General features: G+C 38.5%; 1 protein-coding gene across 1 annotated transcript in view; it reads left to right on the forward strand.

The window, feature by feature from the left end:
• LOC105985557 (EGF-like and EMI domain-containing protein 1) overlaps positions 1-12,308 on the forward strand; it is a 468,949-nt gene that overhangs the window by 363,639 nt on the left and 93,002 nt on the right. The window contains 1 exon segment of the mRNA XM_013016148.1: positions 2,883-3,005. Within this exon segment, the coding sequence (XP_012871602.1) occupies positions 2,883-3,005 (123 nt within the window).

Consider the following 12,308-nt stretch of genomic DNA (forward strand, 5'->3'; position numbering starts at 1 on the left):
GAGGAGGCTGCAATGCTTGGTAAGAAATGTACGCATTATCCTGCCCATGCAATTGTAACCCCTCTGTACAGTATGTTCACAAATAAAATAAAATAAAATTTAAAAAAAAATAGTGTGTCATTTCAGAGATGCAAAACCCAATCTATTATTAATCATGTTAAAACACTAATAAGAAAACTGTGTAATTATCTTTAGGAAGCCAGTAAAAGCAACAAGTAAAACTTACCACCTATTTATAGTAACAATGTGTAGAAAAGTAGGAGTGGAAAGGAACTTTCTTCTTCTAATGAAGTAAATGCCTCTAGATGCATAGAAGCATAGATACAGATATATCACAACCCTATGGGATACATTTATATGTACAGTAAAAGGATAAAACTATCCTTCAGAGTTCTAAAGACAAAGATAATCATTGTCACTATTTCCATTTGATCTTGTACTTGAAGGTCCCCAAGTAAAATAGCCAATATTTTAAGAATAGAACAAATGGACTGGATGTTTGAGTAAGCATTTCAATAAATGTCATCCAAAATGCCCAATGAGATAAAAATGTGCCTAACGTAATGAATAATTAGGAAAATAAAATTAAAGGCACAACATGATCTATTATAAGATTTCTGAAGATCTAAGATAAAAGGGAAAAAACAGAATATTCCAAATATTGGCAAGAATGAATAATATCTGTTCCCTAATCCACAGCTGTCAATTAGAATAATCTTTCTTTAGAAGACTACTGACTAGAACTACAAAATAAAACATGCCATACTTTTGGCACAGCAATTCCAGTCTAAGATAGTTTTACCCAATAGAAATTTATGCATAAGCTCAATGAAGACATGTGTGAGAATGTCTGCAGGAGAATTCCTCACATCAAGAAAGACCAAGATAGTGCAGGTGGCTCACACCTGTAATCCTATCTACTCAAGAGGTTGACATCTGAGGATTGTGGTTTGAAGCCAGCCACTGAAGGAAAGTCTGTGCAACTCTTATCTCCAATTAACTACCAGAACACTGGGAATGGTGCTGTAGCTCAAAGTGGTAGAGCGCTATCCTTGAGCAAAAGAGCTCAGGGGCAGCGCCCAGACCATCAGTTCAAGCCCCATGACCGATGCTTAAGGAAATAAACAAAAAGAAAGAAAAGAAAAGAAGGACAATACTATTCATCATCTGTGAAGTGGACAAACTAGTATCATTATGTTTCATAGAGTGCAATAATAACTATACTGATGTAAGAATGGAGAAGCTACAATTATTTTCAACAACAGGAGTGTAAATGAAAGAAATGAAACAGAAATGTGCATACAAAAAAGTGCAATTATATCTATAGAGATAGAAAGATTTAGATATATATTGTATAATTAAGGCATTATATACCATATGTCGCCTTTTGGATTGTAATGATCTTAGGCAGTACTGGTACTAGGGTAGTACTGTTACAAGCCAGCCAGAGTACAATTGAGATCCTGTTCTGGCACTGTGTTAAGATCATGGGCATCCCAGGGGTGTAGCTCAATGACAGAGCACTTGCTTAATGGGCCCAAGGCTAGAAGTTGGATCCCCAGCATCTTACAAACATTGCTTTTGTACATTTTGTTTCTGCAAAATTATTAAAGCAAGCATACCTAAGAATGCTACACCATCAGTATATATGACATATTTCACTGGAAAGTTAAAAGCAAGCAGATGTGTTCTGTGGGGTTGTATACTCATAGACAAAATCATTACTGTCCAGTAATTACACATGATAGCTTTCTGCCTATTTTCTCCTCTCCTTGTTCCTTCAGTATCTGCTGCTCTTGCTTCTGTGTTTTCTCCATTTAGAGAAAGCCTTGAGGGCTGGGAAGGTGGCTCAGTGGTAGAGCGCTTGCCTTGCATGCATGAGGCCCTGGGTTCGATTCCTCAGCACCACATACGCAAAAAAAAAAAGCCGGAAGTGGCGCTGTGGCTCAAGTGGTAGAGCGCTAGCCTTGAGCTGAAGAGCTGAGGGACAGCGCCCAGGCCCAGAGTTCAGGCCCCACGACCGGACCCCCCCCAAAAAAAAAGATGAGAAAGCCTTGACTTCTGGTGTTCCTTACTAATCCATTCTCCAGTCCCTTCTCCTAATTCCTCAGACTTCCTCTTCCTTTCTCTCATTCTTTCATGTCCCACCCCATTATTTTCCTGCACTCTATGCTCACTTCCTCCATCTTCCAGCTACAGCCCTCTCATGAGACAGGTTCTCTTACGCCAGCTACTCAGCCTGAGCAGAACCATGGCCATGCATCCGCTCACAGGGGAGGTTGGGTTGTATACCAGATGCCAGCTGGCGAGGAGGCATACAGAATGTTGAGGTCTACTTCTAATAGCAGGTTTAGCATTTTGGACATATCCAGTACACCAACACAGCCAAATCACATTTTGTTCTAGTCCTGTACCCCAGCTGGATGTTTACCTCTGAAGGAAACTATGTGCTACTCTTTTACCTTCCTCCTACTGTCTAGCCTTTGCCAAATAGGCTTCTTTCAGAAGACAACCATATCACATTTCCTGGGTAAAATAGTGACTTCTCGCTTCTCATTCTGCTTTCTCTCTGTGTTGTCAGGTTCATCTTATAATAATGACTTGGAAATTTCCAGATCCAATCTATATGTCTCCTAAAATCCATACGAGTATGAAACTGTTGAAAAGTAATATTTCGGGTAGGAAAGATTACGACTTGTCTCTTTCATCACATGAAACCTAGCACGCATTGGCCCTGATTATAAGAAGACACTTATTTGATCTCATTTAATCTGAGGTCAAAGAATGCTGTCACTCTGTGATTCTTCATTTCAGGACAGACACTAGAGTTTCTTTTTGTGTGTTTGGGTTGAGGAGTCTCATCCTTTTTTATTCAATTGCAGATATAAATGAATGTGCTATGGGCAATGGTGGCTGTCAGGAGCAATGCTGTAATACAATTGGCAGTTATTACTGCAAATGTCAAGCTGGCTGGAAGCTGGAGAAAGATGGCAGAGGATGTGAAGGTAAGAATTAAGACTGTCTGCTTACAGATAAGGAGAGAAAGAACATCTAGGCAATGCTCAAGAGGGAGTTTGTATTTTATCCAGAGCCAATTGAAGTGCTTGTGTTGAATATTGTCAAGAGTGCAGATCTTCCTCTCATGCCTAGATTACAAAATTGTAATCCATTAGCACTCTTCAAGTAGCTCATTATAGGAAACATATGATTATATGCTGGTTTGGTTGTGTCATATTCTGATTATGGAATTTCAATCGTTCATTTAAATCCCTGGGTAAAAATACCTATTTCTGAATGTCTTTCATAGAAATCTAAAGCAATAATGGTGCTTATCATAAAATACTCACATGTTCTTACAAAGAGAAATAGAGGGACAGAAAATTCACCGCAAAATAAATGATAGCTTGTACACTAATTTCAATTTTCTGGCTTCTTTTTAATTTTATTCCTTCTTCCTTCCTTTATTAATTTATCGTCTTACTCATTTGACAAGCATTGATTTCCTGTTCTGTATCAGGCATTATCCCCTGCTATAGAGATATAAAAATTAATGAGAAGGAAATTCTTCCTAGAAGGTGCTATTTAGTAAAAGGGGACAGGTGAACCGTATGTCAACCTTAGATGCCACATTAAGACATATCGCATGAGGTCAAGTGCACAGTATACAAAAACACATTGGATTTAGTTCCAACTCCATCACTTCCTATTTTTGTAACATTGAGCATATTCTTTAATCTTGCTAAGGTTCTCCTCATCCTAAAAATGTAGGATAATGGGAGCTCCTAAAGCCACCAAAGTTGCTATGAGACTTGGATCAGGTGATGTGTTGTGAACACTCAGCACAGTGTTTGTTTGTGAACTCCATTTCTGCTCATCTCCGATAGAATTAGGGGCCTAGAGAGTGTTTCCTTATGTGAAGCTGTAGTAAGGGAAATTTGACACTGAAAGGATCATCTGTAGAAAGTCTTAAGACTAGCTCCTCTGAATTTTTTTCCATCTATTCTCCTACTAAAAATATTTGAGCATTTTATTTATTTAGGCAATGTTGTTTCTTTGTTTCTTTAAGATCACCATAGAAAATGTGTTCATTTGAATTGAGTATTCTCATTTGCCTGAAGAAAACCACATCCATTTCAAACACTTTACAGTGCCTCTTTCCGAGGGAAAAATGTGAATGATGTGGTTGGGTAAAGGAGAACAGTCAAAGGACACCCAGCCCCACTAAGAGCATGCAGGGCTGGAGCCATGGGTCTGATAGGGTTGCTGGCTTCAGCAATTCCTCCTTGTAAGGCTTGGGAAGGCGATGTGTGATGGAATGTGGGCTTTTGAGAAAGGCTTCACCCAGGTCAGGAACTTCTTCCAGAAAAGCTATAAATTCCCTAGGGCAAGCCTTAAATTCACTTATACTCTCTTATATTCACACATAATAATACCTCGTTCTGACTGGTGTTTGGCAATAGCATTCTCTGAATGGATTCAGTGTTGGGGAGAAGGAGGGATCAAGGAGTCCCTGTTGTAAAGGCCAGGAGTTAACCATGGATCACAACTGACCAACACAGCATATACTCCGTGAATATTGTCCTATCACTCATCATGAGTCTTCTCTTACCTGACAGGAAGTGACCTATTTCCTTCTCTTCAACTAAGTCCTGGGACTATCATCACTGCCATCATTATAGCTCTACATCAAGTGTCTAACATGGTAAATAAGCATTGCTAGTCGGTAAAACGATGTTGATGACAACAACAGTAACTACGACAATGACAACAACGATGATGAAGACGACGACGACGACGATGATGATGATGATGAAGATGATGATGATAATGATTTTGTCAGTTATGAGATTGAACTCAGGGCCTGGGCACTGTCCCTGAGCTTTTTCACTCAAGGATAGCACTCTACCACTTTGAGCCACAGCGCCACTTCCAGTTTTCTGGTGATTAATTGGAGATAAGAGTCTCATGGACTTTCCTGCCCAGGCTGACTTTGAACTGCAATCCTCAAATCTCAGCCTCAAGAGTAGCTAGGATTACAGACATGAGCCACCAGCTCATTTTTAAAATAGCTATTTGGTTGATAAACCATGATAGAATTTCTAACCAGTAGCTTATTTATGTGCATGCATCTCATAATTTAGTTGAAGTTAATTACTCTTGGTCACCTGTATGAATATTAATATATTTGGAGAAGAGCTTTCCACAGTTTCATTTAACTGAAATCTACTTATACAAACTGTATTACTATATGGAGGTCAGGATCTCTCAGAATCAAGACTTTGATAATGAGCTAATGTTGACTGCTTACCAAGATGCAGAACTAAGAATAGTTAAGGAGAGCAAAGCAACTTGGTCAACAAAAGCCCATTTTCCTCAAGCTCATTCAGCTCAGCATCCTTTACATTTTTTTTAGCTTTTAAGTATGTTTTATTATCTTTCAGTGATCATACAAACCAACTAACCTATCCTCCAAAGTTCCCTCCTTCCCTTTTGACATATGTAAGTTGAGTCTAGTGACTGACTTCCTTCACCCACACTTCCTCTCTCTATTTGTCTGTCCTCTATTTGTCCGCCTAGTTGGCAGATGAGATAATGCTAGAGATTCAGATTTCTTGGTAGTTGAATATATAATTGCCTCAGGTTTGTTTATGTGCGTATTTAAATTTAAAATTACAGAAGTCATTTTGAAATCCAGTACATTTCTGAAGTCCCTAAAAATTGAGCATTACAATTCATGTCAGCATTTATTAATGAGCCTGTTCTTATATTTGCCTGTCACTGTAAAAGTCAGTTGGGTTCAAAGAACAACATTTTATGGAAAGCTGTGGCCATACAAGGAAGTGCTCAGGTGAGAAGACGTTTTTCATTGCATTAATCTCAGTTGAATTTTTGCTTTTTGGTTCAACTCAACATGATAGTGCACATTTGTTGTGCTATTAAAATACACCTAAAGACTGCCCTTCAGTGGAATCGATACGTTTGTAAATGGCCTGGTTAGTTCATTTTAACTCTTCAACTTTTCTTTAAAGACATAGAAACTTTTGGAAGACCCTTCTGATTAGCTCTCTGGTATTGGCAGCTCCTTACCTCAGGCATAGCTTGGAAACTAGAGCATATTTTTGATTCACAGTGCAGATGGATTCATACAAGATGTCGATTTAAGGAACCAATAAGGAAAAGAGCTGCCTGCCACTGATTACTGTGGAGATTTTAATATAGATGTGTGTGTGTGTGTGTGTGTGTGTGTGTGTGTGTGTGTGTAGTATCTATTGAAACGATAGAGAATTCTTCATCTTTCGTGGAGTTAGGATATTTCTAGATTTTCAAATACAAAACTGTATTTGCACATCAGGAAAAAAATCACTTAATTATTTTATTCACTATTATATTCAATGCCTACTTTCCTTTTTATTATTTATCTTTTATTGTTATTGTAAAGGTGATGTACGGAGGGATTACAGTTACATAAAGTCAGGTAATGAGTACATTTCTTTTCGAACAATGTTACCCCTTCCCTCATTCCCTCCGTTTTTCCCTCCTGTCCCATCCCCCACAAGTTGTATAGTTCATTTTCAACATAGTGTCCAGTGAGTGCCACTGCTGCATTTGTTTACCCTTTGTCCCAACCTTTCTGTGCTCCTGTTTTCCTTCTCCCAAGCCAACTTACAAAAAGACACAGGTACCAAAAGCAAAAATAGCAACAATGGATAACAAACAAGAACTCTCATTTCCATTTCTTGGAGTTCATTTAGATAGATACTATTTTATATGATCATATACACAGAGCTGTTGCGCTTCTGTGAACCTCTCTTCAGAACATCCTCCTTTGGGCTCACTGTGTTTAGAATTCTGTATAATTTACAATGTCCCCATGGATTTGGGGGGATTTTTTGTTGCTTTAACTGTGAGTGAAATAGGTCAGTGATAATTGTTTCACTTATCTCTTAAGGGCGATGTGTCTCACCTGAAATGATTTTGTCCCCTGAGGCAATTGGTGATGCTTAGGACCCTGTTTGGCTGCTCACTGGGAGGATGGATGCCGCTGGGACCCTGGGGTATGGGCTTCCTGGTGCCCCACACCTGTGATCTCAGGGGACCTCCACTGCAGCCTCACCTCCCACCTCCCTGCTGCTGCTGTCTGCCCCGTGTTCCCTTATCTTTACTGTATATTTCAACCTGTCTACTGAGTTTCAAAGGGCAATAACTTCACTTGTTTTATTTTTTAAAAATCACCTTTTTCTAAATCCATATTCTATTATATAGGTGTACTCAGCATCATAAGAATGTCTTGCTTTAACTAACTTATAGCCATTCTATATTCTCACTGTTCCAATAGGTGTGGTCCTGAGTGTATTGAACCTAAATCTATCACTTTCCTATATAACTGTGTATATATATATATATATATATATATACACACACACACACATATATATACACATATCTGTATATGTGTTTATGTATATGTATATATTTACTATGCATATATTTACTATATATGCACACACTTATATATGTAAGTTTTTTGCCATATATATTAATATACATATAGTTATATATAGTAATATGTATACATATTACAGTTAGAGGTAAGTATATAAATTTATATGTACAGTAATATATAGTTATATATAGTAATACACATGATATAGATAGATGTGTATGTAAGTTTATATATACAGTAATATATATGATATATATGATAGAAAGATAGATCTGGTAGCAAACTTGCAGGACATTGTGATGTGATTATTTACAGGTTTGTACTGTTCACCAAACTGGGAATAACTTGAGACCTGTCTTATTATCTTTTAATTCTTAACACCAGCTAGAATCCCATAAATATTTATTGAATGGATGAGTGGATGAAAACCCTTCAGATACAAATGCATGGAAACTTCTAGCCAATATGTGTTTGGCTCCTTTCTTATCTACAATTTGTAATCATGCCAAGATTGTCATTTAGTTTGATTGGTTCAAACTTTTACTTATCAGTAGTTCTCAGTGTAAACAGTTGCTGATAACAAGCCTGTAATATTTAAAAGAGAAAACTTTCTAGGGAATAAATGAAACCTTTGGATTAATTTGAACTTTCTGAACAATTCTCCACATGCCTAATCTAAATCGGTAGCACAGCCGTGTCTCTACTGTGACTGCCCAGCCAAGCAGGGCCCTCGGACACATAAAAGTTTTCTGAACAAAGGGGTAACTACCTTCCTGAATTTTAATAAGCTAACTTGTAAAATTAATCACCATTGATTAGATATTGGAGATAAATTCTCTTTGAGAGAAAAAGTATGCAACATTAAAAGTATTTACTGATTGTTCAAATATTTTCGAAGTGCGGGGAGCTGGTGGCTCATACCTGTAATCCTAGCTATTCAGGAGGCTGAGATCTGAGATTGTGGCTCCAAGCCAGCTAAGGCAGAAAAGTCTATAAGATTTATCTCCAGTAAAATACTCAGGAAAAACAAAACGAAACAAAAAACTAGACGTAGTGCTGTAGTGCTGTGACTCAAGTGGTAGAATGCTAGCCTTGAGTACAAAGAGGGTTGGAGACAGTGCCCAGGCCCTGACTTCAAGCCCCAGATCCAGCAAAAAAAGGAAGTAATTTTAATTATAATTTGGACTAATCTTTATCAAACCATGTTAGATCTGATCAGGTGAGTAAACAGGACTATAATTAGCATGTCACTGCTGCAGAATTATAACATTCTTCCTGCACAGCACCCCTCTGTGCCACCCACTGCCCTGAAGACTGGAAAAGAGCAGAGTAGTAGGACCTAAGATATGTTTTATTAATGCTGCTACTGGGGCTTACACTTGGGCTTTTTCATCTCCCTGAGCTTTTTCACTCATGGTTGTGCTCTACCACTTGAACCACAGCTACATTTCACCATTGTGTTGGTTAATTGGAAAGAGTTGTTCAGACTTTTCTATGCTGGCTGGCTTCTAACCCTGATTCTCCAGATCTCAGCCTCGCTAGCTAGAGTGACAGGCATGAGCCATAGGCACTTGGCTATAAACCATGATGTCTTTCTTCATCAAATGTCAGCATCGTTGAGTATCCTGGGCATCCATGTAAGTCTTAAATGGAAGGGCCATTAGTTGTATTAGATGCTTTGAACCTTCACCAGGCTAGCTTGATGATCACACAGGTCACGGATCTTAACTCCCTGGGTGTTGATGCTGATGTTAGGGATTTCCAGGAGGTAGGCAGTGTGGGCTTAGTTCTCTTTGCTATCTGGACAGCATTCCTACTGTGTGATTTGTATTGGTGTCACTGAACTTGAAGCCTCTTTGGCTGCTTTTCTCAGTTCAAAAAACTTAACTATTCACAATCCTCCAGTATAGTCATTTTTTCCCACATAGTTCACTTCTGTGTACATTCTCAACTTAAGAAAAACAACAGTTTTGACCTCACACTGAAGGCTGTTAATACTTGAATGAAATTACATGGGTGTGTTTAACCTGCACACACGAATAATTTATGCACTCATAAAAATGACTTGGAAATAGTCAAGAATTTGTTCTTTTGTGTATTTCTGATTCATTCATAAAAGAATCCCCAAATGTCTTTTGATGGCATGGTTGATATCAAGCTTGTAGTTCTCTGGCTTCAATAACTGACAGACTACTCAGGCGGTGGTGGCTCATGCCTATAATCCCATCTACTCAGGAGGCTGAGATCTGAGGATCATGGTTTGAAGCCAGCCCAAGCAGGAAACTCTATGAAACTCTTATCTCCAATGACCTGCTCAGAAAAAGCTGGAAGTAGAGTTGTGGCTCAAGTGCTAGCCTTGAGCACAGAGAGACTCAAAGACAGCACCCAGGCCCTGAGTTCAAGTGCTGGGACTGGCAAACAACAACAACAACAACAAACCAAAACAAAAAAACCCTGACAAAAAAAGAAAGAATAATTTTGGAAACTCCCTTATAGGCTGTGGTTATTTGCAATAGAAAGAGTTCCCCATTTTCAGTTTACAAAGACAGATTTATAATAGAATAGGCATTATATTTAAAAAGACTGGACTGCTAAAATTATTGACATTTATTAGTTACATAAATATATGAAGTTCTCTTTCTTTTTTCATTGTCAAGGTGATGTACAGAGGGGTTACAATTACATAAGGTAATAAGTACATTTCTTGTCAAACTTGTTATCCCTTCCCTCATTTTTCTCCTACTTTCCTCTCCCCACCCAAACCCCCATGAAGTTCTCTTTCTTTTTTTATTTTTATTGTAAAAATACCATACAGAGAGGTTACAATTACATGAGCAAGGTAATGAGTTCTCTTTCTACTAAGGCATTCATTCATTCACTAGTCACATCTGCCCATGTGCTGTTAATTGTGGTGAAATAGAAACTGTTGTAGTAAATATCAACTCTTAGGTTTATTGACTGTGAGACTGAGAACAAGTTACTGACTATATCTGGCTTTTCCCTCCTTCCTCTACAAACCAGACAACAATACTAAACCTGATACAGGTTGAGGGATTAAGTGAGATGTTGTATAAAAACACCGACACTGGGCACAAAAAAAGTACTGTTTTCACACCAACATGAAAAGAGCACCGTTTCTTCATGCAGTCTTTCTCTGCTCTCATGTGAAGGTGCCAGGTAGAGAGCCAGTTTGTCTAGGATGCCACTGCCTCCAACCCCTGCACCCTAGTCTCCAGTTTCAATTTTCACAAAACTAAAGCTACTATTTGATCTCCATTTGCTTCTTCTGGATGGGAGCTCAATTAATTCAAAAGCAAGGCAGGCAACATAAATTTGTTATTGAATTCTCTCGTGTTACATTTGCCTAATGCATAGTAGCTACTTAGGAAATTCTATTTCTATCCTCTGGGCTTTTCTTCTTCTTCTTCTTCTTCCTATGCTATTTGTTGTTGAAGATAAAAAAGGGGGGCAATGTTATCTTTCTCTCTCCAAGGAGCTTCCAGTTCAATAAAGGAGATAAGTTGGATACACAAACAGCTATAGTGGAAGATAGCAGGGGTAAACATAAAGCAGGTACAAGGAAGCTGCGGTGGGAATTAAGGGGAGAAGAAATAGATAACCCAATGTTGAATCAAAATGAGCTGTGAGGAACAGACGCTAGTCACTCAGTCCTGGGACTGAACAACTTTGCTTCTGTTTCCATAACTTCCTTAACAAAGCTCTACAAGAGCTCTACTGAGCACCACCCCGCCTGCTGCCTCTCTCTTCTTTCTTGGTTGACAGTGGAAGGAAGACATGCAAACTTACAACAAAGCCACAGACAAGGAATTCCTTGCAGAACTCCAGAGGGTCGCCTTAAGTAAATGTATCTCTGAGCCTGGCAGGAAAACACATGCAGTTCAACTCTAAAACCATCAATTGCTCCACTCGGTTTCTTTTCATAAAGCCCATTCATGATTGAGAAGAATCACGTGAAGCCCCCAGCTTTCAGCAAATACCATGGTGAGCCTGAGGACCTGTAACTGAAACACACCCCTTTCCCCAAACCATGTAGTCTGTAGCTGACAAACAGAATCATTCCAGAGACCTTTCATATCCAACATATCAGGACAAAAGTTAACCACAGGAAAGCTTTCTCCAGAGCAACCTGTACCACAGCAAGACAACTAGGCATCAGGACAGATAGCTGAACAGAGGTTCAGGGAGCAGGGGACAGGTGGGAATAGATCATCTTTACAAAGTTGGCCTTTTGGTTCCAAATCATTACTGTACATCAGGAAGCCTAACACGGGCTTCATATCCTAAAGAAGAGACTTTTTAAAAATTTCCTTCACAATGATTTTGAGTCTCTCTGTTCAGGATGTTTAGCATGAAGTAATCTTTATGAAAGATCTTATGACTCTGATACATTTTATTTGTTCTTGAATATAGTTTTCCATGTTCATCACCCTACCTCGAAATCCTCAGATGTGTGTTTTACCTCCAGATGTTTTTGTTTGTTTGTTTTCCAGTCTAGAATCCCACCTACTGAAGGATTAGTATCCTCCTACATTTTGAAGGCTGATCTTTTTTGGACTTCAGAAATGTAGAGGGTTAGTTCTATCCTTGAAAAATCCATATTCCTTTCTAAGGCTGTCATAAAAAAGTAGTCATGGATGACTGATACTTTCATTTTCTCACTATATGAAATAACTTTATCAATATCTAAATAATACAGATTTTATTTTCCTTTCAACATGGCCATACTAAAGAGGATATGAATACAGATGTGTGATTTCTAATCAGAACATAAGACGTTTAAAATTGACTTGTTATTTTACTATCGCTTTCCATGTGCCTGTATTTTCAGTAACCTTGTGAAGAC

This window comes from Dipodomys ordii, unplaced genomic scaffold (genome assembly GCF_000151885.1).
Source record: "Dipodomys ordii isolate 6190 unplaced genomic scaffold, Dord_2.0 Scaffold30, whole genome shotgun sequence".
Lineage (NCBI taxonomy): Eukaryota > Metazoa > Chordata > Mammalia > Rodentia > Heteromyidae > Dipodomys > Dipodomys ordii.